At 38.0% G+C, this 27,554-nt stretch overlaps 6 protein-coding genes and 2 pseudogenes across 8 annotated transcripts in view; 1 reads left to right on the top strand and 7 right to left on the bottom strand.

The window, feature by feature from the left end:
• On the bottom strand, positions 29-2,563 carry LOC104785845 (UDP-glycosyltransferase 73C1). Of its 2 annotated transcripts, XM_010511132.2 has the most exons (2): positions 1,041-2,563; positions 29-220 (listed from the first exon to the last, which is right to left on the bottom strand). In XM_010511132.2, exons 1-2 carry the CDS (start codon positions 2,477-2,479, stop codon positions 184-186), a joined length of 1,476 nt encoding a protein of 491 aa, XP_010509434.1. In that variant the 5' UTR covers positions 2,480-2,563; the 3' UTR covers positions 29-183. The 2 variants fall into 2 exon arrangements, with proteins under 2 accessions (XP_010509434.1, XP_019101284.1); XM_019245739.1 differs by lacking the exon at positions 29-220 and having other exon boundaries at positions 849-2,563.
• LOC109132820 (UDP-glycosyltransferase 73C4-like) lies at positions 3,724-5,329 on the bottom strand. The gene is made up of 2 exons (XM_019245222.1): positions 5,320-5,329; positions 3,724-5,225 (listed from the first exon to the last, which is right to left on the bottom strand). Exons 1-2 carry the CDS (start codon positions 5,327-5,329, stop codon positions 3,724-3,726), a joined length of 1,512 nt encoding a protein of 503 aa, XP_019100767.1.
• On the bottom strand, positions 6,508-7,978 carry LOC104788954 (UDP-glycosyltransferase 73C4-like). The gene has a single exon (XM_019245221.1). The coding sequence runs from the start codon at positions 7,960-7,962 to the stop codon at positions 6,508-6,510; it is 1,455 nt and encodes a 484-aa protein (XP_019100766.1). The 5' UTR covers positions 7,963-7,978.
• On the bottom strand, positions 12,706-14,696 carry LOC104785844 (annotated as a pseudogene).
• LOC104785843 lies at positions 16,175-18,467 on the top strand (annotated as a pseudogene).
• Positions 18,604-20,521, bottom strand: LOC104788953 (UDP-glycosyltransferase 73C5-like). The gene has a single exon (XM_019245736.1). The coding sequence runs from the start codon at positions 20,217-20,219 to the stop codon at positions 18,732-18,734; it is 1,488 nt and encodes a 495-aa protein (XP_019101281.1). The 5' UTR covers positions 20,220-20,521; the 3' UTR covers positions 18,604-18,731.
• On the bottom strand, positions 22,108-24,230 carry LOC109133067 (UDP-glycosyltransferase 73C5-like). 2 transcript variants are annotated; one of them, XM_019245738.1, is made up of 2 exons: positions 23,416-24,230; positions 22,108-23,065 (listed from the first exon to the last, which is right to left on the bottom strand). In XM_019245738.1, the coding sequence occupies exons 1-2, from the start codon at positions 24,141-24,143 to the stop codon at positions 22,306-22,308; spliced, it is 1,488 nt and encodes a 495-aa protein (XP_019101283.1). In that variant the 5' UTR covers positions 24,144-24,230; the 3' UTR covers positions 22,108-22,305. The 2 variants fall into 2 exon arrangements, with proteins under 2 accessions (XP_019101283.1, XP_019101282.1); XM_019245737.1 differs by having other exon boundaries at positions 22,108-23,243; positions 23,594-24,226.
• The window catches only part of LOC104785841 (protein SHOOT GRAVITROPISM 6), a gene marked incomplete in the record, with an annotated part of 16,474 nt that continues 13,507 nt past the window's right edge, over positions 24,588-27,554 (bottom strand). The window contains 11 exon segments of the mRNA XM_010511131.1: positions 24,588-25,091; positions 25,163-25,270; positions 25,357-25,447; positions 25,525-25,610; positions 25,694-25,765; positions 25,872-25,970; positions 26,137-26,211; positions 26,298-26,411; positions 26,810-26,915; positions 27,227-27,327; positions 27,404-27,499. Of these exon segments, the coding sequence (XP_010509433.1) occupies positions 24,912-25,091; positions 25,163-25,270; positions 25,357-25,447; positions 25,525-25,610; positions 25,694-25,765; positions 25,872-25,970; positions 26,137-26,211; positions 26,298-26,411; positions 26,810-26,915; positions 27,227-27,327; positions 27,404-27,499 (1,128 nt within the window).

The raw sequence follows: 27,554 nt of genomic DNA, 5'->3' as shown, positions 1-27,554 counted from the left end.
CTATGTACTACTTATTTGAAGAACAGGCTGTGAGTAACTGAGTATCATCATATTATAATTAGATTTGAGAGTATAGAAAATTTAAATACTAAAAAATTACAAATTTTTCTTCAACAAGAACTGACGTTACAATCATTTTCTTTTTTTGGATATAACCAAGAAACGTTACAATCAGTTCTTGGATTATGCCTGCAGTTGCATTATGTCTTGAAGCAATAATGTGATGCNAGGAGTTTATTTCGACGAGCACGTCCTCGCCGGCGACCACCGCACTGATCCTTTTCACCCTTTCGATTCACTTTTCCACGTGGCAGTAACGAGTTATTAAACTTGAGAGGTGATTGGGAAGTCAGATAATTTTAAAGCCCATATTATATTTGTAACTAGAAAAATTACAATATAAGTGAAAAGTGAACATAAAAGGGTCTGACCAAACATGTAACATTTTTGTTGTCACTTGTCATATATTACAAGTCTCTTTATCTTTTAGTTTTGCATTACGATATAAACATCATGAACAGTTGTCATGATCGATGGGAAAGAGTTGTTGTTACGTCTTCAACAAGACTACAAGAGTGAACAAACAAAAGTGTTGATATGTCTAAACTCTTGAGGAGCCGCTAGAAGCAAAGTTGCGATCCTCCTCATGCAGGACCACTTCAGAAGGTTTCTACACTCTTCTACAACTAAAAATAATATTAGAACTTGTGTTTTTCTTCTACTTCATTGTACATAAGCTTTTTTTTTTTTTTGTCTTTTGTCTTTTTAATTGGGACGTTATATACTTACATATTAATAGACGTCGGTTACTTAATCTTAACTATGTACTACTTATTTGAAGAACAGGCTGTGAGTAACTGAGTATCATCATATTATAATTAGATTTGAGAGTATAGAAAATTTAAATACTAAAAAATTACAAATTTTTCTTCAACAAGAACTGACGTTACAATCATTTTCTTTTTTTGGATATAACCAAGAAACGTTACAATCAGTTCTTGGATTATGCCTGCAGTTGCATTATGTCTTGAAGCAATAATGTGATGCTGGAATGAGAAGAGCCTCCTTCCTCCACCGCCTTGTGAGCTAATTCTCCAAGCTCTTTGACTCTTTTTCTTCTCTCCATTGCATCATTACTATCACCCATTAGTTCTTCCACTGCCTTCTTCACTCCTTCTTTATCCACCAATACTCCTATTTTCTCCTCCTCTCCCCATCTCATGGTATCTTCAACCCCGGCTCTCACACCGGCATTTAGTACCTGCACCGTCAGCTTCTCGTTGCAGAACTGGTCTCCAAACAGTGGCCAAGTGAGCAATGGAACACCTGAAGTGATTCCTTCAAGAGTCGAGTTCCATCCACAATGTGTCAAGAAGGCTCCAACAGCAGGGTGTGAAAGGATAAGCATTTGAGATGACCATCCTCTTATGAGAAGGCCTCTCTCTTTGGTTCTTTCTTTAAAACCGCTCTCTGAGATCCAGTCAACTAACTCGTTATACTTCTCCCAACCTCTTATGACCCAAATGAATGGTCTTTGGGATTCATCAAGGCCTAACCCGATCTCTTTGAGCTGAGACAGAGGAAGATTGCATATACTTCCAAGGCAAACATATAGCACCGACCCTTCTTCTTTAGAATCAAGCCATTTAATACAATCTTCTTGATCAATGGCCGCCTTGTTTCCCCTCTCAGCTTTGTCGTCTCCTACCTTGTTGCACAAGGAAACCGGTCCGATGCTCCATACCTTACCCGCTTTAACTTTCTTGTAGTCTCTAACATAAGCTGGCTCCAGATCTTCAAACGTGTTAACAATCACACCATACGAAGTGTTATCCGCTTCTGTCATTCCGTCAAGAAACTCTTTCCAATCTCCAGCAGGTAAGAGCATTGGAAGCTGACCTTTTGTGAACTCAGCTCTGTCAGGGAAATTTGGAACGGAGAAGTACTCCTTTTCAGACTCTATATTTTCCAAGAGCTCGTGGTTTTGGTGCATAATATGCATACAAAGAAGATTAAAGCAGCACATGCCATGAAAGATGATTTTTGGTATACCAAGGTTCTTGGCAACTTTGTTTGTATAAGGCAAACACATGTCGGCGATTATGCAGCTTGGCCTAGGTTGAATCTCTTTCAAGAGCTTCTCGACCGGTTCCCCGAGCCTATTAATTGCTTGGAAGAAGTTTAATGACGCCCCCAACGAATCGAGCAAGTCCAAATTCTCATGTCCTTCCGATGAACCCGATTCTTGAGATGGAAACTTTATCTGCACAAGATTGATGGGCAAGCCGGACTGGATGGCCCGGCTGAGAACGTTCTTGAACCGGGCTGCGTTGTGAGGCGTCGTGACAATGGTTATAGTCACCCCTCGCTGAGCCAAGAGCCTAGCAATATCGACCATGGGGATCATGTGACCTTGGGCCATAAAAGGGAAGAGAACAAAGTGAAGAGAAGGAAACTGGTGGGTAGTTTCGGATGCCATGATACTCTCTTAATTATGTTCTTTTTGGTTTTTGTTTTGCTTTGATTCTGATTTTGTGTGTGTGTGTGTGTGTGTGTGTGTGTGTTTCTCTGTGCAATACATATATATTTATATTCATCGACTCATGAAAAGGATAAATAGCCTTGGAAGTTAAAGAGATAATTAAAATGTGATGTAAGAAAGAANTCCTTCCTCCACAGCCTTGTGAGCTAATTCTCCAAGTTCTTTGGCTCTTATTCTTCTCTCTTTTGCTTCATCACTCTCACACATTAACTCCTCAACTGCCTTCTTTNAATATATCGTGTCGGGCATTCAAGTGTTCTTTCGCATTCATAATTTTCAAATATTTGAGAAAATATATTTTATAACTACGTCGAAATTATTGTGAAGATTTCACAGCCGCAAAAAAAAACAAATATATCAAATATTGGATGAAAGAATTTAGAAGAAAAACAAAGTCGAACTCTCAAAGCAGCCAAAAGGCCCCATCATAACCTTGATGAATATGTCTTCAAAATAAAAATAAATCAAAGTGTTTGATTTATAGTATTTGTTTTCTTACTCCAGATTTAATGATTGATCTTTATAGGATATTATTATATTAGAATCCGGTAAATACATTTTTCTTATGTCAAAATATTTTGATTGTTGAAACTTCAGATTGGTAACAGAACAAATCCAACGGATTAATTCAGGATTTAGTAGTGAATGTTAGTAGATTTGAAAATCATCTTAGGATTTGAAATTTTATGTGATTGATTGATTCTTAAAATCACACAAGTGGAATTAGAAAAGTCAAACAAAATGGATTTGAAAATCACAAAAAGTGGAATTAAAAATTAAATTACTATTGAACGTATGGATATTTTCCTCTATAATCTCTCACTGTTTTTTTTTTTTTTAATGAATATTTTTAAGGAGGAGACGGATGGTAGATTTTATGTCATTTTTCATACTAAAATCTTCAAAAATTTAAAAATGTTCAACCAATTGAAGCATTAGAGGTTTTTAAAAATTTTAGAATTGAAGACTTCTAGTAGCCGTCTTAAACCTTCTCCTTAAAAAAATTAATAATAAAAAAAAAAACGAAAAACAGTGAGAGGTTCATAAAAAAATTTGAAATTTCATCAACCAAATGCAGTTTTAAAATTTAACATTTCAAGCAAATCTAGACCATAATATAGATAACTATCATACGGAAATAATATAGATAACTATCATAATATTACTAAACAATGATGTAATCAGTTCTTGGATTTCACCTGCTGCATTATGTCTTGTAAGAAGACAGTAATGTTAGAATGAGAAGAGCCTCCTTCCTCCACAGCCTTGTGAGCTAATTCTCCAAGTTCTTTGGCTCTTATTCTTCTCTCTTTTGCTTCATCACTCTCACACATTAACTCCTCAACTGCCTTCTTTACTCCTTCTTTATCCACCAACACTCCTATCTTCTCCTCTTCTCCCCATTTCATAGGCTCCTCAACACCAACTTTGACTCCGGATTTTAGTACCTCCACAACCAATTTCTCGTTGCCGAATTGATCTGCAAATAGCGGCCATGTAAGCAGTGGTAGACCAGCGGTTATCCCCTCTAGAGTTGAGTTCCATCCGCAGTGTGTTAAGAACCCTCCGATGGAAGGATGTGAAAGGATAAGCATTTGTGGAGACCATCCTTTTATGAGAATGCTTCTATCTTTGATTCTTTCTTCGAAACCGCTCTGTGTTATCCACTCAGCTAACTCATTATACTTCTTCCAGCTTCTTATGACCCAAATGAAACGTCTTTGGGATTCCTCGAGGCATAGCCCGAGCTCCTTGAGCTGATCCAGAGGAAGATTGCAGATACTCCCTAGGCAAACATAGAGCACCGAACCTTCTTCTTGAGAATCAAGCCATTTAAGACACTCATCTTGATCAATGGTCGCCTTGTTTCCCCTCTCAGCTTTGTCTGTTCCTGCCTTGTTGCACAAGGAAACGGGTCCAATGGACCATACTTTTCCGGCCCTTGCCTTTTTGTAGTCTTTGACATAAGCAGGCTCCAATTCCTGAAATGTGTTGACGATAACACCATATGATTTGTTATCAGCCTCTACCATATCGTCTATGAAAACTTTCCACTCTCCATCAGCATCAGTTTCGACATGAACTTGAGGTTCCCTAAATTTGATCCTGTCAGGGAAATAAGGGATTAGGAAATACTCTTTGTCCGACTTTATAGTGTCGAAGATCTCACGGTTTCTGCGTAGAAGTAGCATACACAGAAGATAAAAGCATGACATGCCATGGAAAACGATCTTTGGTATGTTGAACTTGTTGGCGATTTTGCTTGTGTAAGGCAAACACATATCAGAAACCAGACAGTTTGGTCTAGGTGTCATCTCTTCCATGAGCTTCATGACCGGTTCTTCAAGCGTGTTAACCGCTTTAAAGAATTGTAGAGTTGAATCCATTGAGTCAAGCAAATCCAAATTCTCCTGTCCTTCTGGTAAACCAGCTTCTTGATATGGAAACTTGACATGCACTATGTTGATGGGCAAGCCAGACTCGATGGAACGGTTTAGGACATTCTTGAACCTTGCTGCGTTGTGAGGCGTTGTGACAATGGTTATGGTTGCACCGCGCTGAGCCAAAAGCCTTGCGATATCAACCATGGGAATCATATGGCCTTGAGCCATGAAGGGGAAGAGAACAAAGTGAAGTGAAGAATGTGAGTGGTGGGACTGGTGGCTATCTTCAAAAGCCACATCTGCTCCAGATTTTTATTTCGGTTGGAATATGAGTGTGTGCATATAAAATATATAGATGCAAGAAAATCGTGAATATATAGAACAAGAAAAAACAATTAACCATATATAATAGATGACGTAATTAGTATCACTAAAGAAGGAAGATAATCTCCTGAAGAAAAAAAAATGATACACAGATAGAAATAAATATATATAATTTAATAGTTGACATAATTAGTATTGACACTAAAGAAGGAAGATAATCTCCTAAAGAAAAAAGAAAATGATACACAGGTAGAAATATATATACATATATTATATATATAATCATTTATAAAAGGAACCTATTCTTTAGTTCACCTCCTTTTTCACCTCTCTTTATTTTAACTAATGAAAATATGATATGTCAAAATACATTTGAGAACCTATTCATTCACATTCTTATAAAATAAGGAAACAAAATCTGTATACATTATTATAAAATTAAAAATTTAACCGCTCTTTTATAAAACCCAAACCGATATATAATTTTATTTTAATTGTAAAATCTAAACTCTAACCAATCTCATTTGTAAACTCAAACCGTCATATAATTCTATTATAATTGTAAAATCTAAACTTTAATCATCTTATTTTTGTAAATCCAAACTGACATATAATTTTGTTCTAATTGTAAAATCTAAACCCTAATCATCGCATTTGTAAACCTAAACCGACATATAATTTCATTTTAATTATAAAATCTAAACCTTAACCACTTCAATTGTAAACCTAAATCGATATATAATTTTGTTTTAATTATAAAATCTAAACTCTAACCATTGTAAACCTAAACTTACATATAATTTAGTTTTAATTGTAAAATCTAAATCCTAATCATCTTATTTGTAAACCCAAACCGACACATAATTTTGTTCTAATTGTAAATCTAATAAGCAAATATTTAACTTTCATTAATTAAAAGTATACAGAATTTGTTTCATTAATTTAATTTTGATTTATTTTTTAAATGAAATAATGTATAGAAGATTCTGATTGGTTGAGAATGAGGAGGTGAACAACAAAGTATTTTTCAATATATAACATAAAATCATTTATAAAAAGAATACAATCTACAGCATTTTTGTTAATTTACCAAAATCAAATAAAGAAATCTACACGTACCAAGCAAAAAGAGTTTAGTATACTGTTTTTATTTTTTAATTATCAATTCATCATCATGAGATGATAGGTAAAAAATTAAAAACAATTTGTTCTTAATTTAAACCCTCTAAAAACGTAAATTTGTATTTATAAAAATATTCAAACAGATTGTACTTGACGTATGTCTTGTAAAAACAATGTGATGTTAGAATGAGAGGAACCTCCTTCTTCCACAGCCTTGTGAGCTAATCCTCCAAGCTCTTTGACTCTTTTTGTTCTCTCTTTTGCATCATCACTCTCACCCATCAAGTCTTCAACTGCCTTCTTCACTCCTTCTTTATCCACTAACACACCTATTTTCTCTTCTTCTCCCCATTTCATGACTTCTTCAACCCCGGCACTTACACCAGCTTTTAGTACTTGCACTACCAGTGTTTGGTTGCAGAATTGGTCTCCAAACAGCGGCCATGTGAGCAGTGGAATGCCCGAAGTGATTCCTTCGAGAGTCGAGTTCCATCCACAGTGTGTTAAGAATCCCCCAATAGAAGGATGAGAAAGAATAAGGACTTGAGGTGCCCACCCTCTAATGAGAAGTCCTCTCTCCCTGATTCTTTCTTCATAACCGCTCTCCACCATCCACTCAGATAGTTCATTATACTTTTCCCAACCTTTTATGACCCAAATGAAAGGTCTTTGGGATTCCTCGAGACCGAGACCCAGCTCCTTGAGCTGAACCAGAGGAAGATTGCAAATACTTCCTAGGCAAACATAGAGCACCGAACCTTCTTCTTTAGAATCAAGCCATTTAAGACACTCATCTTGATCAATGGTCGCCTTGTTTCCCCTCTCAGCTTTGTCTACTCCTGCCTTGTTGCACAAGGAAACGGGTCCAATTGACCATACTTTTCCGGCCCTTGCCTCTTTGTAGTCTTTGACATAAGCAGGCTCCAACTCTTCAAATGTGTTGATGATCACACCATAGGATGTATCTTCGGCTTCTACCATTTCGTCCAAGAACTCTTTCCAATCTCCACTTGCATCTGTTTCCACTGTAACTTGTGGCTTTGTAAATTCAACTCTATCAGGAAAATTAGGAACCCGGAAATAGTCGAGGTTTCGACGTAAAACATGCACACACAAAAGACAGAAGCAACCTATGCCGTGGAAAACAATCTTTGGTATATCGAACTTCTTGGCGAGTTTACTTGTATACGGCAAGAGCAAATCAGAAATTATACAGCTAGGTCTAGATTCCATCTCTTCCATGAGCTTTATGACCGGATCTTGGAGCATGTTAACCACTTTAAAGAAAGGTACCATCAACTCCATGGAGTCAAGCGAATCTATATTCTCTTTTCCTTTTGGCAAACCAACTTCTTGATAGGGAAACTTCACATGCACTATGTTGATGGGCAAGCCAGACTCGACGGCACGGCTTAAGACATTCTCAAACCTCCTTGCATTATAACGTGTTGTGACAATAGTTACTGTTGCACCGCGATGAGCCAAGAGCCTTGCAATATCAACCATAGGAATCATGTGACCTTGGGCCATGAAAGGGAAAAGAACAAAGTGAAGAGGAGGATAAACTTGGTGGGTTTTCTCGGAAGCCATATCGTACCAACTCAATAGGAACTCTCAAATTTTTTTTGTTTCTTGGATTGTTTGCGAGTGTGATCGTGAGATTATATAACTCGGGTACGAAGACTTGGGGTCCAAAAAAGGCTGCACCAAAATGATGCGGTAGATGACGTAATAATAGAGTTGTTGTACATAATCGGCAGAGGTTATTATTACAAGAGGGCAACTCGTGACCAATACTTCTGTCGTCCTTTTTTTTTTTTGCTAAGTGAGTAAATATCATTAATAATGAAAGTAGTTTGGATTTACATAGATGATTACCAAAACAAATTGATTCTGGAGTTTCTGAGAGTAATGAGGATTACGATGACTATGAGTTCACAACGGTGGTGTCGCAGAGGCAGCGCAAGCGTGAACGAGGCAAAAGCCTCAAATCCAACTAATATTTATATTAATGTGTGTAGATATTTTTTGCTGGAATGTACGAGGCTTTAATAAGCTTTCTCACCGTACCGGTTTTAAAAAATGGCTTCGCAGGAATAAGCCTACTTTTGGTTGTCTCGTCGAGACTCATGTGAAGCAGCACAAGTTTTCCAAGCTAATAAATAGCGTTTTGCCAGGTTGGCTGCATGAAGGAAACTATGAATTCTCGCCACTAGGAAAGATTTGGTTTCTCTGGGATCCAGCAGTAAAAGTCACTGTTCTTTCGAAATCTCTCCAAATGGTCAGCTGTGAAGTTCATCTGCCTACTTCAAACCAACCCTCGATAGTATCTTTTGTATATGCTTCAAATGAAGAATCGGACCGACTGTCTCTTTGGGATGAGATTCTCACTCAATCCCAGAGCCCTTCCTTACAAGGTAAAGCATGGTCTGTTCTTGGCGATTTCAATCAAACCCTCAACCCTTCTGAGCACTCCACCTCAGACGGCTTTACGGTTGATAGAGCTACCAGAGATTTCAGAAATTGTCTCTTCAATGCTTCACTTTCTGATCTTACTTTTAGAGGTCTCTCCTTTACCTGGTGGAACAAGAGGAAAGAAGAACCTATTGCGAAGAAACTCGACAGAGTAGTTGTTAATGATCAATGGTCCGTGGATTTCCCTTTATCTTACGGTTTCTTTGGAGAACCGGATTTCTCTGATCATGCCTGCTCCTCGGTAAACCTCTCTACACCAAGACAGAGTCAGAAAAAACCTTTTAAGCTCTTCAATTATCTGCTCCAGGACCAAGGCTTCTTCGATTTAGTTCAAGAGATTTGGTTCTCCGTAAACCTCGTGAGCTCAGATATGTTCCGAGTCTCAAGAAAGCTGAGAGCCCTAAAGAAACCTATCAGGGACTTCAGCAGATCAAACTACTCCGGAATTGAGAAAAGAGTTTCAGAGGCTCATGAGGTGGTACTACAGAGTCAAAACAAAATGCTAATCTCACCTTCTCGTTACAATGCAGAACAGCTTCAAGAGGATGAGAGAAAGTGGCACTTCCTGGTTTCAGCAGAGGAAAAGTTCTTTAGGCAGCGTTCAAGTATCACTTGGCTGAGAGATGGGGATTGTAATTCTACTTACTTCCACAAAATGGCAAACTCAAGGCGGGCTATAAACCACATACATTACATTGAAAATGAAGTAGGCGACAAGGTGGACTCTCTGGAAGGGATTCAAGATATTTGTGTTGAGTATTTTTCAAACCTTCTTGGCGGTCATGTCTCTCCTCCCCTATTCATTCAGGAAGATATCACAAACCTTCTCGATTTCCGTTGCTCTGTGGATCAGCAAAACCAATTGTCAAAGGTTTTCTCATCCGAGGAAATTAAAGAAGCTTTCTGCTCTCTCCCTAAGAATAAGACCAGTGGTCCCGACGGTTTCCCTGCAGAGTTTTTCACTCAGTGCTGGAGTATAGTGGGGGGAGAGGTAACTGCAGCAATAAAGGAATTTTTCTCCTCGGGAAAGCTGCTAAAGCAGTGGAACGCTACCTCTCTGGTTCTCATCCCCAAGATTCAAAATCCTTCAAACCCTTCAGAGTTTAGACCCATCTCTTGCCTAAATACCTTATATAAGGTAATTTCTAAGCTTCTCGCCAACATGCTCAAGTCGATTCTCCCAGATATAATCTCTCCCTCCCAAACGGCTTTAATTGAAGGCAGAAACTTATCTGAGAATGTCCTGCTTGCCACCGAGATTGTGCATGGATACAACAAGACCAACATTGACCCTCGTGGCATGCTCAAAGTTGACCTGCGAAAAGCTTTTGACTCGATCCGCTGGGATTTCGTAATCTCAACTCTCCGAGGAATAAATCTTCCTGAGGTTTTCATTAAATGGATCGAAGAGTGTATCACTTCTCCATCTTTCTCTATAGTAATAAACGGAGTATCAGGGGGTTTTTTCAAGAGTACTAGAGGGCTTAGACAGGGAGACCCTTTGTCGCCGTACCTCTTCGACCTAGCTATGGAAGTCTTCTCAAAGCTTCTTTTATCTAGGTACTCATCAGGTTATATCTTCTATCATCCTAAAACATCTGATTTGAAGCTTTCACATTTGATGTTTGCGGATGATGTGATGATATTTTTCGATGGAGGTAGCTCTTCACTTCACGGTATAAGTGAAACCTTGGATGACTTTGCTAGTTGGTCAGGCTTAACAGTGAATAGAGACAAAACAGAATTATTCCTTGCGGGTGTGGATCACACTGAGAAAGCAGCGATTGCAGAGTATGGGTTCCCTCAGGCTACTTTACCTATAAGATACCTGGGGCTCCCCTTAATGTCCCGAAAGTTAAAGATTTCTGAGTATGCTCCTTTGGTGGACAAACAGAAGAGCAAATTTATGCACTGGGCAGTCAAATCCCTCTCTTTTGCAGGAAGACTCCAATTATTAGCTTCGGTTATCTCTGGAATTGTGGTTTTCTGGATATCCACCTTTCGTCTGCCTAGAGGCTGCATTAGAGAGATTGAATCATTGTGCTCTCGCTTCCTTTGGTCAGGTGGTATTGAAAATCACCACAAGGCAAAGGTTTCCTGGGCTCAAGTTTGTTTACCTAAGAGGGAAGGTGGACTTGGTCTCAGAAGGTTCACAGAATGGAATCTTACCCTCAACCTGAAATTCATTTGGTTGTTATTCTCAAATGCAAATTCTCTCTGGGCGTCCTGGCATAGGCTCCATCATTTTCCAGGAGGTCTCACTGGGCGAATCTCTGACTTTTGGTCTCTCAAGGAACATATCAATGACACTTGGAATTGGCGTTGCCTCTTGCGGCTAAGGCGGTTTGCACAAAAATTTCTAACGTGCTCGATAGGTAATGGTCTCACTGCTAGCTTTTGGTATGGCTCTTGGACCCCTTTTGGCCCCCTTTTAAAGGTGTTTGGTGAAGAAGGCCCCAGAAACCTGCAAGTTCCACTGACAGCCTCGGTAGCCGATGCAACGTCGGGTGTTATTTGGACTCTGCCATCTCCAAGATCTCAGCAAGCGGTGGACCTTCACATTTTCCTGACCACTATTCCTCTCCCGCTGCAGCCACTTTCTCAGGATTCTTACGGCTGGTCTATCAATAATCAGGCTTCAACAGGTTTTTCTTCCTCAAAGACATGGGAGATCCTTCGACAGCGAGATGATGAAAAATCTTGGTCAAAGCTTATCTGGTTTAAGGGTGCAACCCCACGAAATGCGTTTCATTTCTGGATTGCTCATTTAAACAGGCTTCCTACGCGAGCAAGGCTTCTTTCTTGGGGTCTGCAGGTCTCGGCGTCATGCTGTCTTTGCTCTGCACATTTGGAAACGAGAGACCATCTCCTCCTATCCTGTGATTTTAGTGTTGTCATCTGGAGATCAATTCTGCTTCGACTTGGACTTCCCCCAGTCATCTTCAGAAACTGGGAGAGCCTCTTGGAATGGATCAGAAGGAGTTCAGCCTCTTCCCCAACTCTGCTTAGAAAGCTCGCTGCTCAAGCAGCAGTCTATGCAATCTGGAAGCAGCGGAATAACATCCTACACAACTGCCAAGTCATTTCTCCATCTACCATCTTCAAAACTATAGACCGAGAAATCATTAACACCACCATGGCAAGAAGGTATAGGAAGAACTTCAGACAGCTTTTTGCTCTTTGGGTTGGTTGAGTCTCTTTCTTGACTAAATCTTATCTCTCAATTGCTTCCTTATTTTTTAACTTTTTTTCTGTCGTCCTTTTGTGACCATTATGCGTTTTCAAGTGTCTTTTCTTTACCGAAAAAGCTTACAAAGACACAAAAACCAGACGTGGAGTCTTCGTCAACTATACATATGCTATAAAAGTCTTAAAAACACAAAATATGGCTCTTTCGGACATTATCAATATCGATTTCTATTTATCATTTTAAAGTTCAATTCAATTCTTATACATTCTATTACCAACAATTATATATATATATATATATGATATTTGTTAGAAAAAACACTAATAATATGTGATAAATGAAATTCGTAAATTAATTATATATATATATATATATATATTCATTTCTGTCAACTTTGGAAAATTATAAATTAATTTATGATTTCTTTTTTTTCACCCGTTTTGTAAATAAAAGAGTAAAATTTGGTATGTAGTGTATATTTTCTTAAATAATTGACGGATTATATCATTACATCAATTATTTATGAGACATACTGTATTTACTATTTTTAAAAACTTTTTTTTATTTAACTTATAGTTATATTTATTTATTGTATTCCAACTATTAATCAACTAAGATCCGCGACTGGTAAAAAGTAGTAAGTTCGAGAAAAAAAGCAACAAATGAGATTAAGTCAATCCCTTTAAAAAGCTTTGTTTTTCGTTTATGATTATTAGGCGCAGCCTTATATATTTAGATATGTCTAAACGAAATTTATACCAACTCTTAGGAAGTTAAAGATGACTTCAGAAATATAACTTAGGAAATAAAAGACTGTTTGCTGTTTAAATATTTATAAACAAAAAAAAAGTGACGTATGCTCAATTCTTTGATTGTGCTAGTTGCATTATATCTTGTAGCAAGAATGTGATGTTAGAATGAGAAGAGCCTCCTTCTTCCACAGCCTTGTGAGCCAATTCTCCAAGCTCTTTGGCTATTCTTCTTCTATCTTTTGCTTCATCACTCTCACCCATTAATTCTTCCACCGCCTTTTTCGCTACTTCTTTATCCACCCACATTCCTATTTTCTCCTCTTCTCCTGGTTTCATAGGCATCTCAACCCCGGCTCTTACACCGGCTTTTAGTACTTGCACGACCAATTTCTCGTTGCAGAATTGGTCAGCAAATAGCGGCCATGTAAGGAGCGGTAAACCAGCAGTTATTCCCTCAAGAATTGAATTCCATCCGCAGTGAGTTAAGAACCCTCCAATGGAGTGATGTGATAGGATAAGGACTTGAGGAGACCACCCTTTGATGATAAGTCCTCTCTCTTTGATTCTTTCTTCGAACCCGCTCTGTGAAATCCACTCAGCTAACTCGTTATTCTTCTCCCAACTTCTTATGACCCAAATGAAAGGTCTTCGAGATTCCTCAAGGCCTAGCCCCAACTCCTTGAGCTGAGCCAAAGGAAGATTGCAGATACTTCCTAGGCAAACATAGAGTACCGAGCCTTCTTCTTTAGAATCAAGCCACTTAATACACTCATCTTGATCAATGGCAGCCTTGTTTCCCCTTTCTGCTTTGTCTGCTCCTACCATGTTGCACAAGGAAACGGGTCCAATAGACCATACTTTTCTGGCCCTTGCCTCTTTGTAGTCTCTGACATAAGCAGGCTCCAACTCTTCAAATGTGTTGATTACCACACCATATGATGTGTATTCTACTTTTACCATTTCGTCCATGAACACTTTCCAATCCCCACTTGCATTTGCTTTCACAGGAAGTTGAGGCGTTGTAAATTCAACTCTATCAGGAAAACTAGGAACCAAGAAATACTCTTTTTCCGACTTCACATTCTGCAAGATCTCGAGGTTTTGGCGTAGAACATGCATACACAATAGACAAAAGCAACCCATGCCGTGGAAAACAAGTTTTGGTATATTGAACTTATTGGCGATTTTGCTGGTATAAGGCAAACACCAATCAGAAATTATACAGCTTGGTCTAGGTTTCATCTCTTCCATAAGCTTCATGACCGGCTCTTCGAGCATATTAGCCGCTTTAATGAAAGGTGCCATCATCAACCCCATCGAGTCAAGCGAATCTATATTCTCTTTTCCTTCAGGCACACCAGCTTCTTGAGATGGAAACTTCACATGCACTATGTTGATGGGCAAGCCAGACTCGATGGGACATTCTTGAACCTCGCTGCGTTGTGAGGCGTCGTTACAATTGTTATGGTCACACCACGTTGAGCCAAGAGTCTTGCGATATCAATCATAGGAATCATGTGGCCCGGAGCCATGAAAGGGAAGAGAACAAAGTGAAGAGAAGGATGAAATTGGTGGGATTTTTCCGAAGCCATACCGGTCCCAACTCAATATGGAATACTCAAGTTTTGTGGTTTCTTGGATTGTGTGACTTTGTGTGTATGTGATCGTGAGATTATATAAGACGGATAAGACTTCACCAACATGATGCCATAGATGACGCTAGACACATCAAGTAATAAGATAATAATTGAAAATTTGGTCAGCGAAGAGGATATTTCTTGGCCTCCACTCGTCTAGTGACTCTTCTTTACTGGAAAAGCTTACAAAAATATTTTATTCAGCAATAAAATAAAAGGGGACTTGATCCGCAAGACGCAAAATCAAATTTGGGCTCTCATGAGTCATGAGTTGTTACACATGCTATGCAAGTCTCAAAGGACTAATATATAAAGAAGAGATTACGTACCAAAATCGATTTCTGTTTGAAATATCAAAGTTTCATTCAACTCTTATAAAGTGGCACTAAAAGATCCACAACCGCCAAATCATATTTGACTCTTTCCATGACAACTATATCTACTAAGAGACGTGTTAACAAAATAAGTCTCTATGGGTCACAATGTCTCATGCACATGTACTATACAACGTGTGGGTTATAGCCCATTATTTTTTACAGTCGTTGTTGATATATCTTCAATTTAAGTGATTATTTTAATATAAGATAGTTATGTTTACATGTGTGAATACTAATTAACAATTTTAGTTGGAGAATGGTCGGATTAAAATCATTTCTATTAAGATTGAAAGATTATAGTCTAAATAATTCCAAAAAAAACAAAAATTGTATATGTATGTCTTATACATAATTCTAATTTGTTCATTTGGAGAAAAAATCCAAATCGTTGGATCTTATTTTTCTAAGTGGAAGACATTTTAAAACTTTAGGTTTATGTTTGTTAAATTTAAATTATTATGCATGTTAATCTAGATTCACTTAGATTATCTAAACAAAATTAATCATGTTCAAACTTTAAATCTACATAATAATAACAATCGGAATAAATGCGAACAACAGTTGAGACTTTTCGTTGTACATTTTCGTAAAATAATTATTTTTATTTATTTATTTAATATTTATACGGTTGTAACTATTCAATGTAGAGTTGTGTCTTTTCACCATATTTTATTCATATATTTACATCATAACTTTTTCGTTCTAATAGGTATGTCTATTTAAATAGTCATATCTTTTGAACTCTCTATATATTCGTCTCTTCATCAATAGCAAAACAATGATTTTTTTGTTAAAACAAATTTTTTGTTTATGTTGAATCTAAATAATTTGAATTTTAATATCCAATATTCAACGTTATTCTAACTAAAATTTTAGAAATAATTATAGCAATATAGAAATTTAATATATAATTTACAGTTGTGTCTATTTATCATAACTTTTCGTAAAAAATTATTATAATATTTAAAATTTTATTTTTAGAAGTTGTGTATTTTAATTTTAATTTATTGTTGATACATTTGAACTCATTATTAAATATATTTTGTAACTATAATTATTATTAGAAATTACAACCAGTTCAATATTCTTAGTTAGAATCACTTTGTTATAATAATTTTTTAATTGTAACTCTTTATCATAATTCTTCATAAAATATTTTATATATTTATAATATTTTAAACAATGTTACGTCTATTCTACGTAATATTTTTTTGTAATAAGTTTTCATTTTAATAATTGTGTTTTTAGTAATATTTTATGTTTAATGTTTATGTCTTCAAACCATTCTATTATATTCAAATGATTTTATAATATATAATTTTAAATTTTAAATTTTATTTACATTTTTTAAAAATATTTCCTCGGCCATGTCTCCGGCGTCTGAGTCCTAGTTAACTTTAACAAATAGCAGTACAGTGTTTTGATTTGTAATATTCCGATGGGGTATTTTGGGTAATTACTCCCGTCTCTATCTCTGTAATAAATTAACAGAGGAGGAGGACTAAAGAAGCAAGACGACTCAAAAGACAAAGAGAGAAGAAAAAGTCCACAAGAAAAGAGAGATTAGATCAAAATGGCCTTTGAAGCTCTTATGGGAATCAATGGTGATCTAATCACCAAATCATGGATGGTGTCGAAAGGAGCTTACCAAACCGAGCCGTATATCAAAGAAGAAGCCGGAGGAATCGTTTTTTTCGCCTTCCGACCATCTTTCACGGTGAAAGATTTGTTCGCTACGGGTAATAAATCTCCATTTGGAGAAATCAAGATGAAGCGTGTTGAGTTTCCTTGTATGAGAAGCATCGGAAACAACGTTGACGCTACTGTTAACGAAGCTTTCCTCAAGAATCTTGAACTCATCATTGGTCCAAGAACCTCATTTCATGCTTCTGTAAGTAAAAAAACAGAAACCTTCTTAAAAATGTGTTTTAATCGAAAAGACTGTGTCTGAAACTTGCTTTATTCAGGTGCAAAGAGCGGTTGATAGAGGACAAGAGATTGTGTTCACAGGACATTCTTCAGGAGGAGCAACTGCAATATTAGCAACAGTTTGGTATTTGGAGAAGTACTTGATACGCAATCCGAGTGTTGTCCGTGAGCCTCGTTGTGTGACATTTGGAGCTCCTTTGGTTGGTGACTATATCTTCAAGCACGCACTTGGGAGAGAGAACTGGAGCCGGTTCTTCGTGAACTTTGTCACAAGATTCGATATTGTCCCTCGGATTATGCTTGCTCTGGAAGGCATCGATAGAGCAAACACTACCTTGTGTTCTTGGCCAATTGGATCCTACAAGAGTTTCTTCAACCCAAGAGGACGACGAGGAAATAACAGAGTTTTACAAAACGGTGATGCGAGACACATCAACTGTTGCTTACCAAGCTGTCAATCAGTTGATTGGAAACGGTCAAGCGTTTTTAGAAACTCTTTCTAGTTTTCTTGAGCTAAGTCCTTATAGACCAGTAGGCACTTTTGTCTTCTCTACAGAGAAAAGATTGGTTGTAGTAAACAACTCAGACGCCATTCTTCAAATGTTGTTTTACACTTCTCAGTGTAGCGACGAACAAGAATGGTCTTCGATTCCATTTCGAAGCATTACAGATCACCATGGCTATGAGGGACTGGTACAATCGATTGGGATTAAGTTGCTTAATCATTTGGATCTACATAACCTGCTTCTGGATGGAGAAAACTCAATAGGCTCAGCACTCAATGACCTTGGAGTGGTAAAATCTTACTCTCTTTTTCAATTTTCGCAGCTTCATAACTCTGTCCTTGCATGTTTTTGCTATCATCTACACCATTCATGTTTCCTTTTTTTGCAGAGCACAAGAGCCAAACAATGCATTCATGCTGCATTAGAGGCTGAGAAGCAACGGGAAGAAAATCAGAAGAAGATAGATTCCAAAAGAGATAAAATTGTTGATAGACTAAATTGGATAATGGACGAATACAAGCCAAAGTGCCAAGCTCATAAAAACGGGTATTACGATTCTTTCAGATTCTCAAATGAAGAGAATGACTTCAAAGCAAACGTCAAGAGAGTGGAGTTAGCCGGTATTTTTGACGAAGGGCTTGGTTTGGTGAAGAAAGATCATCTTCCAGATGGATTCGAGGGCAGGGAAGACTGGATCACTTTAGCTACTCAATACCGCAGATTAACTGAACCTCTTGATATTTCAAACTACCATAGACATTTAAAGAATGAAGACACAGGGCCGTACATGGCAAGAGGAAGACCAAGCCGTTACATATACGCTCAGAGAGGGTACGAACATTGTAAATTGAAGTCAACAGGCAAGATAGCATAAGATGTGTTTTGGAGCAAGGTAAATGATCTTAACTTAGGGTTACAACCCGACGTAATGCAAGAGATGCTAAAGATATCAGGATCAGAGTGCGGATCATGCTTTTGGGCTGAGGTCGAAGAACTCAAGGGAAAGCCATATGAGGAAGTTAAGGCAAGAGTTAAGACATGAGAAGGGTTGCTTGACGGATGGATCACAGAAGGAGAAGTTGATGATAAGGATATATTTCTGGAGGGTTCGACATTTAGAAAGTGGTGGAATACACTTCCTGACTATCACAAATTCCAATCACCGGTGCAAAAGCATATGATGGATGAAACAAGAGCTATCTGAACCTTAACTGGTCTATTATTTAAGCTATTGGAGCACTTGCTTCGTAACTTGCGCAATAAGAAATGTAATAGCTCTCTGTTATATTGTTTATCAATCTGGTTTCCACTTCACGATGATCTTAGAATAAGAAACATGTCCTACGATCATGGATCATTGTAATGTAATGTAATAGCTCTCTATTCTTATGCTAGATCTGGTTTCCACTTTGCAATGATCTTAGAAAAAATACATTGCTCTAAAGCTTAAGTCATATTAAATGTTTAAATTTCCATGGAAAGATGTGGTATAATCAATTATTGGATTGTGCTAGTTGCATTATGTCTTGTAGTAAGAATGTGATATTAGAATGAGAAGAGCCTCCTTCATCCACAGCCTTGTGAGCTAATTCTCCAAGCTCTTTGGCTCTTCTTCTTCTCTCTTTTGCATCATCACTCTCACCCATTAACTCTTCCACTGCCTTCTTCACTCCTTCTTTATCCACCAACACTCCTATTTTCTCCTCTTCTCCCCATTTCATAGGCTTCTCAACCCCGGCTCTTACACCGGTTTTTAATACCTGCACAACCAGTTTCTCGTTGCAGAATTGGTCTGCGAATAGCGGCCATGTAAGCAGCGGTAGACCAGCGGTAATTCCCTCGAGAGTCGAGTTCCATCCGCAGTGCGTTAAGAACCCTCCAACGGAATGATGTGAAAGGATAAGGACTTGAGGAGACCATCCTTTGATAATAAGTCCTCTGTCTTTGATTCTTTCTGCAAATCCGCTTTCCGAGAACCACTCAACTAAATCTTTGTACTTCTCCCAACCTCTTATGACCCAAATGAAAGGTCTTTGGGATTCCTCAAGGCCTAGCCCTAGCTCTTTGAGTTGAGACAGAGGAAGATTGCAGTTACTTCCAAGGCAAACGTAGAGCACAGAGGCCGGTTCCTTAGAATCAAGCCATTTAAGACATTCATCTTGATCGATGTCTGATTTGTTTCCCCTCTCAGCCTTGTCTGCTCCCGCCTTATTGCACAAGGAAACGGGTCCAATGGTCCATGCCTTACCGGACCTTGCCTCCTTGAAGTCTTTGGCATAATCAGGCTCGAGCTCTTGAAATGTGTTGACTATCACACCATAAGATGTCTTATCTGCTTCTACCGAACCGTCCAAGAACTCTCTCCACTCCGCAGGAACATATGTTGCCACCGGAACTTGAGTTCTTGTGAACTCGACTCTATCAGGAAAATTAGGAACAGTGAAATACTCCTCATCAGACTTTAAATTCTCCAAGATCTCACGGTTCTTGCGTACAACGTGAACACACAGAAGACAAAAGCAACCCAAGCCATGGAAGACGATCTTTGGTATATTGAACTTCTTGGCGATTTTGCTTGTATACGGCAGACACACATCAGAGATTAGACAGCTTGGTCGAGGGCTCATCTCTTCAATGAGCTTCTGGACTGGTTCTTCGAGCAAGTTAGTCGCTCTAAAGAACGGTACCATCTGCTCCATCGTTTCAAGAGAATCAATATTCTCTTGTCCTTCTTGCAAACCAGCTTCTTCATATGGAAACTTCGGTTGCACTAAGTTAATGGTCAAGCCAGACTCAATGGCACGGTTCAGGACATTCTCAAACCTCCTTGCATTGAGAGGCGTCGTAACAATTGTTACCATCACACCCCGCTGAGCCAAGAGCCTTGAAATATCAATCATGGGAATCATGTGGCCTTGAGCCATGAAGGGGAAGAGAACAAAGTGAAGAGGATAAGGTTCATTGGTTGTTTCGGAAGCCATTTCAATTCAACCTTGATAAGAAACTCAAGTTTTTTGGTTTGGGTTTGGTTTATTATATTTATAGAATAAGATACGTGGAGAGCAAAAAATAAAGTGAACAGAAGACGTAATGGATGACGTAAACAGAATTTACTTGCCAAACGCCTCTTATGAAGTCCACAGATTGTGCTTATTACAGGACATTCTTGGCCAATACGTAGTTTGTCCGTTTGTGACCATCCTACATCCTTCGCAGGAAATGTTTCCAGACATATCTTCATAACGAAAAGAAGATAATCCACAGACACAAAAAAGCAACTTGGAGGCTCGCTGATAGCCACATCTTACCGCAAATCTCAAGAATATAAATAAACAAAAAGAGGCCAAGAGAAATTGCTAATTTTACCAAGATCGAATTTGTGGTTGAAACTTGAAAGACTAATTAAAATTTCATATAAAACAGTAAATGAAGATAAATCAAACGTTGGACTCTTTCAGAGAGCTATATCTAGCAGAAGCCTCAAAAATCTATAATCAACAAAAAGAGGACCAGAGCCTACAACACTTTCGTGTGAATGTTTCTTTCCTGAGTTCGGTAATAGAGATGACACACAAGTGACAACCCTCGCAAGATGAAAACAGAAAACGTAATACACTTTACAACAAACACACAAACCTGGATGGGTTCTCATTGCACACTGTACCTATGGAAATATATATTGCAAACCCCCCGGATTTTTCTTAACAGACTGGTTGGTATTCACACGGACCGCAACGCACATGTTATTTCTTAACAGACTCAGGATCATTGGATTTTCTACCTGAGTCGCTCCTATCAAGTCGAGCTCCTCTCCATAATTGTGACTTGCTTGATCTTAGCAGCAACCCAAAGGCTGATGAGCATGCTGCTCTCACAACTGAATCTTGCGTCGTCTGACTCTTCTTTACTGGAAAAGCTTACAAATATATTTTATTCAGAAATGAAATAAAAGGGGACTTGATCCGCAAGACGCAAAATCAAATTTGGGCTCTCATGCTATGCAAGTCTCAAAAGACTAATATATAAAGAAGAAATTACGTACCAAAATCGATTTCTGTTTGAAATATCAAAGTTTCATTCAACTCTTATAAAGTGGCACTAAAAGATCCACAACCAAATCGTATTTGACTCTTTCCATGACAACTATATCTACTACGAGACGTGTTAACAAAAGAAGTCTCTATGGGTCACAATGTCTCATGCACATGTACTATACAACGTGTGGGTTATAGCCATTATTTTTTACAGCCGTTGTTGATATATCTTCAATTTAAGTAATTATTTCAATATAAGATAGTTATATTTACATGTGTGAATACTAATTAACAATTTTAGTTGGAGAATGGTCGGATTAAAATCATTTCTATTTAGATTGAAAGATATAGTCTAAATAATTCCAGAACAAAAAAAACAAAAATTGTATATGTATGTCTCTCATACATAATTAAACAAAAATTGTATATGTATGTCTCTCATACATAATTGATAATTCTAATTTGTTCATTTTGAGAAAAGAATCCAAATCGTTGGATCTAATTTTTCTAAGTGCAAGACATATTTTAAAAGTTTAGTTTTATGTTATGTTAAATGTAAATTATTATGCATGTTAATCTAGATTTACTTAGACTATCTAAACAAAATTAATCATGTTCAAACTTTAAATATGTAAAATATAAAGTTCCTGAAATTGGCCTTGAACACAATAGAAAACTTATTCCATAGATGGATACTTATAACTACACTTTTAATCATTTCACATTTTTTTCATGAAATTATTTGACATATGATTTATAATTTACATTTATCATAGTCACCCGGTCATATTGTAATTTAAACCCACGACTGATATGTCGGAGGAAAACCTCAAAATTAAGCGCAGCCTTAACTTTATATATTTCTATAAACGAACTTTAAGCCAACTTTTTGGAATTTGACTCCAGAAAGTGAAAGTTATCACTATGTTTGTCTTCCGCTGATTCGTACAAGTGTGTAACTAATCCATCCAATTAAATTTCTCAAAAAGAAACAAAAAAATCTATTAAATTTTCATGGAAAGATGAGGTATAATCAATTATTGGATTGTGCTAGTTGCATTATGTCTTGTAGTAAGAATGTGATATTAGAATGAGAAGAGCCTCCTTCATCCACAGCCTTGTGAGCTAATTCCCCAAGTTCTTTGGCTCTTCTTCTTCTCTCTTTTGCATCATCACTCTCACCCATTAACTCTTCCACTGCCTTCTTCACTCCTTCTTTATCCACCAACACTCCTATCTTCTCCTCTTCTCCCCATTTCATAGGCTTCTCAACCCCGGCTCTTACACCAGTTTTTAATACCTGCACGACCAGTTTCTCGTTGCAGAACTGGTCTGCGAATAGCGGCCATGTAAGCAGCGGTAGACCAGCGGTTATCCCCTCGAGAGTCGAGTTCCATCCGCAGTGCGTTAAGAACCCTCCAACGGAATGATGTGAAAGGATAAGGACTTGAGGAGACCATCCTTTGATAATAAGTCCTCTGTCTTTGATTCTTTCTTCAAATCCGCTTTCCGAGAACCACTCAACTAAATCTTTGTATTTCTCCCAACCTCTTATGACCCAAATGAAAGGTCTTTGGGATTCCTCAAGGCCTAGCCCTAGCTCTTTGAGTTGAGACAGAGGAAGATTGCAGATACTTCCAAGGCAAACGTAGAGCACAGAGGCCGGTTCCTTAGAATCAAGCCATTTAAGACATTCATCTTGATCTATGTCTGATTTGTTTCCCCTCTCAGCTTTGTCTGCTCCCGCCTTATTGCACAAGGAAACGGGTCCAATGGTCCATGCTTTACCGGACCTTGCCTCCTTGAAATCTTTGACATAATCAGGCTCGAGCTCATGAAATGTGTTGACTATCACACCATAAGATGTCTTATCCGCTTCTACCAAAACGTCCACGAACTCTGTCCACTCTCCAGGAACATATGTTTCTACCGGAACTTGAGGTCTTGTGAACTCGACTCTATCAGGAAAATTTNATTGCAGATACTTCCAAGGCAAACATAGAGCACAGAGGCCGATTCCTTAGAATCAAGCCATTTAAGACATTCATCTTGATCGATGTCTGATTTGTTTCCCCTCTCAGCTTTGTCTGCTCCCGCCTTATTGCACAAGGAAACGGGTCCAATGGTCCATGCTTTACCGGACCTTGCCTCCTTGAAGTCTTTGACATAATCAGGCTCGAGCTCATGAAATGTGTTGACTATCACACCATAAGATGTCTTATCCGCTTCTACCAAAACGTCCACGAACTCTTTCCACTCTCCAGGAACATATGTTTCCACCGGAACTTGAGTTCTTGTAAACTCGACTCTATCAGGAAAATTTGGAACAGTGAAATACTCCTCATCAGACTTTAAATTCTCCAAGATATCACGGTTCTTGCGTACAACGTGAACACACAGAAGACAAAAGCAACCCATGCCATGGAAGACGATCTTTGGTATATTGAACTTCTTGGCGATTTTGCTTGTATACGGCAAACACATATCGGAGATTAGACAGCTTGGTCGAGGGCTCATCTCTTCAATGAGCTTCTGAACTGGTTCTTCGAGCAAGTTAGTCGCTTTAAAGAACGGTACCATCCGCTCCATCGTTTCTAGAGAATCGATATTCTCTTGTCCTTCTTGCAAACCAGCTTCTTGATATGGAAACTTGACTTGCACTAGGTTGATGGGCAAGCCAGACTCAATGGCACGGTTCAGGACATTTTTGAACCTCCTTGCATTGAGAGGCGTCGTAACAATTGTTACCATGACACCCCGCTGAGCCAAGAGCCTTGAAATATCAATCATGGGAATCATGTGGCCTTGGGCCATGAAAGGGAAGAGAACAAAGTGAAGAGGATAAGGATCATTGGTTGTTTCGGAAGCCATTTCAATTCAACCTTGATAAGAAACTCAAGTTTTGGTTTGGGTTTGGTTTATATTTGTGGAGCTTATATAGAACAAGATGCGTGGAGAGCACAAAATAAAGTGAACAGAAGACGTAATAGATGACGTAAACAGAATTTACTTGCGAAACACCTCTTATGAAGTCCACCACACATTGTGCTTACTACAAGACATTCTTGGCCAATACGTAGTTTGTCCGTTTGTGACCATCCTACATCCTTCGCAGGAAATGTTTCCAGACATATCTTCATAACGAAAAGAAGATAATCCACAGACACAAAAAAACAACGTGGAGGCTCGCTGATAGCTACATCGAATCTTACTGCAAATCTTAAGAATATAAATAAATAAAAAAGTGGCCAAGAGAAATTACTAATGTTACCAAGATCGAATTTGTGTTTGAAACTTGAAAGACTAATTAAAATCTCATATAAAACAGTAAATGAAGATAAATCCAACGTTGGACTCTTTCAGAGAGCTATATCTAGCAGAAGCCTCAAAAATCATAATCAACAAAAAGAGGACCAGAGCCTACAACACTTTCGTGTGAATGTTTCTTTCCTGAGTTCGGTAATAGAGATGACACACAAGTGACAACCCTTGCAAGATGAAAACATAATACACTTTACAACAAACACACAAACCTGGATGGGTTCTCATTGCACACTGTACCTATGGAAAATATATATTGCAAACCCCCGGATTTTTCTTAACAGACTGGTTGGTATTCACACTACCGCAATGCACCTGTTATTTCTTAACAGACTCAGGATCATTGGATTTTCTACCTGAGTCGCTCCGATCAAGTCGAGCTCCTCTCCACAATGTTGACCTGCTTGATCTTAGCAGCAGCCCAAAGGCTGATGAGCATGCTGCTCTCACAACTGAATCTTGCGACCGGGTCATCTTGCTAACCAGCGTTTCAAACACCTGAACAAGAGACAGGCTTGAGAACTAATAAAGACTTATGTGCATGTTTTTATGTAGTTTCTCTTATTTACCTGTGGGTAGTAGAGAGAGATTATGTGCTGATCCTCTGAGAGTGATAACATGGTGGTGGAGAAGTGTATTGCATTCGCCTGAATTACTGGCCACGGTGCATCAAAAGCCTGCATCGGGTAGTAATCACTTGAGCTTTATGTAAATATAGTTTATAAATTTAGTAACTATGAAAATCGATCAAGGAAAGCCTAACCTGGATGGTTGAGGCCATGTAAGTATCAACTCTTTCCGACTCTTGAACCAAGTGCTTTGAGAGATCCCTTACGAAGTTTTCATAGTCAGTTCTGAAAGTATAAACAAATTTTAGTATATAACGGTGGTCATTGCGCACAAAATAGATTTGGAATCATAGATTTGGCACCTATCGTCAGAACCAAAAGCACGTGAATCATAAAGGGTAGAATAATTTATTATGTCCACGAGTGAAGCAAGCCGCTTGAGGGTTGCCTATTCAAAAAAAAATAACAGATATGTAAACTCAAAGATACCTCAAACCTAGCAAAGGAGCAATAGGATATGAAGAAAATTACCCGACAAGCCTGCCGTATGCTAAGATCATCGTCATGGAGGTGTACTACTAAGCGCGGAAGGGAGGAGTGAATCTGATATTAGACATTTTTATCAAATGAGCTTTAGATTAAAAATGAAATATCTCCTTTCCTCGACATCCGTATTTATTGAATAGGAAATGGAATGAGTATGCGTCACCTGCTCAACAAATCCCTCCCGCTGTCCTCCAATAGCATATTTACTTAATGCTCCAAGTGCGGCAAATGCATTGGCTCTCATCTTCGGGTCCATACTAACCTGTTACAAATTGGAATTTCATGTAAAATTCAACGCACTCCGTTCAGAAAATTGTATCTGACAGTTTGGTGAATCTACTTCTGTTCAAAGTTGAGTATAGCCTAAAAGCTTTAGTTTATACTAATTTCATTAAAAACCTTTCAGATAACTTAAAGTTGGACCTTACCTGAAGGTTACGAAGCCGAACAGATAAATTCAGCAAGATAGGTTCAACAGCATCATTAGAAGCTGACTCTGTGACCTAAACAAAAGAAAACAAGCATATATAATTTAAACAAATTGCTAGACAATCAGAAACCTTCAGTTGTTAATAGGTTTGAGCATTACCATCAACAAGCATGACACAGCAGTTAATTGCACAGACTCATCCAGATCATCAAGCAATGCTAATATTACACCAATAACTTGAGTTGTGTAGTGGTTCATACAAGCAGATGGCATCTGGCAAAAGCACAAAGCAGCTTAAGTGATTATTCAGAAATAGGAGAAGCAGCAGAAAACAATTTCAATTTCGCAGACCATCTTAGTCCCAAAACTGGTAAGATATCCTCTAGTATATGTGCCAAATAACTCTCATAGCATCAATATGCTATAAATATGTGTATAAAGTTGTTTTACTTAGTGGAAGATAACACATCTCCATAATGAGTGATGTAGGGTTCTTTAGATATTAACTATTGATCTAACATCATTATCATAATCAAAAAGGAGTATATACTTTCTCGTAAACCTACTTGAGTCCTGATAAGGAATAAAGCTGATCCGCATAACTATTTCTTGCACTAGTCCTCTTAGACAATCAAGATAAGTAAATAAAAACTGCTCATAATTACTCTTACTTGCACTAATCCTCTTAGACAAAGGCGCCTTACAGTCGGAGAATCATCTGACACATGTCGGCAGAGTGCCTCGACCATCTCCTCCATTACAGAACTATAATCACCACTGCATCTCATAAATATTAGAAACTTAAGAATTTAAAGTACTAAGGAAGTGTTTTGTTCATGACACACATATCAGGCACGATGCTTCGGTCCTTTGACTTTCTTTCCTTAACTTTTGTATACACATGACCTAGAATTAAAACCCATTTTCTTCACTTTGACCTTAACTTTCTTTTCCAAACAGAGCTTACAAGATGAATGGGTACATGTATCTAAATCAGTGTATCACTAAGCCGCGTAAAATTCCATAAAACTACTGTGTTAGTAAATAAAATTGAAACAGAAGTTTCAAAGACATTGAAAACATTATACCTGTAGCGGATAAACTCTGACAATGCAGCGGCAGCAGCTTCCCTTTGAAATCTTTGTGGACGGTTAAGTGCTTTCGTGAGAATCGAGCATATATGTCGAACCTGTAACACCAGTACACAACAGTTAGGCTACAAAGACCCTGAGAAACACAACTGCAATAATCAATTAACTAGGTACCTCCTTCGGTCTCTTAATTGAAATGCATCCAGCAATATCGCCAATAAGATCAACCCATTTTTCTTTTTCTCTTTGCTCTCCATTACGAGCCAAAATCTAAGCAAAGACAGGTATCAGTTCATCATACTGGAAACTAAACAGAACTACTTTA

The sequence above is a fragment of the Camelina sativa genome, chromosome 5 (assembly GCF_000633955.1).
Source record: "Camelina sativa cultivar DH55 chromosome 5, Cs, whole genome shotgun sequence".
Taxonomy (NCBI): Eukaryota; Viridiplantae; Streptophyta; class Magnoliopsida; order Brassicales; family Brassicaceae; genus Camelina; species Camelina sativa.
This window is presented reverse-complemented; position numbering and strand designations above follow the sequence as displayed.

What these genes read in the sequence shown, in the direction of transcription:
- LOC104785845 (XM_010511132.2), bottom strand. Translation starts at nt 2,479, where the DNA reads ATGGCATCCGAAACTACCCACCAGTTTCCTTCTCTTCACTTTGTTCTC.
- LOC104788954 (XM_019245221.1), bottom strand. Translation starts at nt 7,962, where the DNA reads ATGGCTTCCGAGAAAACCCACCAAGTTTATCCTCCTCTTCACTTTGTT.
- LOC104788953 (XM_019245736.1), bottom strand. Translation starts at nt 20,219, where the DNA reads ATGGCTTCCGAAACAACCAATGAACCTTATCCTCTTCACTTTGTTCTC.
- LOC109133067 (XM_019245738.1), bottom strand. Translation starts at nt 24,143, where the DNA reads ATGGCTTCCGAAACAACCAATGATCCTTATCCTCTTCACTTTGTTCTC. An exon ending in AAAGACTTCAAGGAGGCAAG is followed by an intron (nt 23,066 to 23,415) that starts GTCCGGTAAAGC and finishes CAAGGAGGCAAG; the next exon opens with GTCCGGTAAAGCATGGACCA.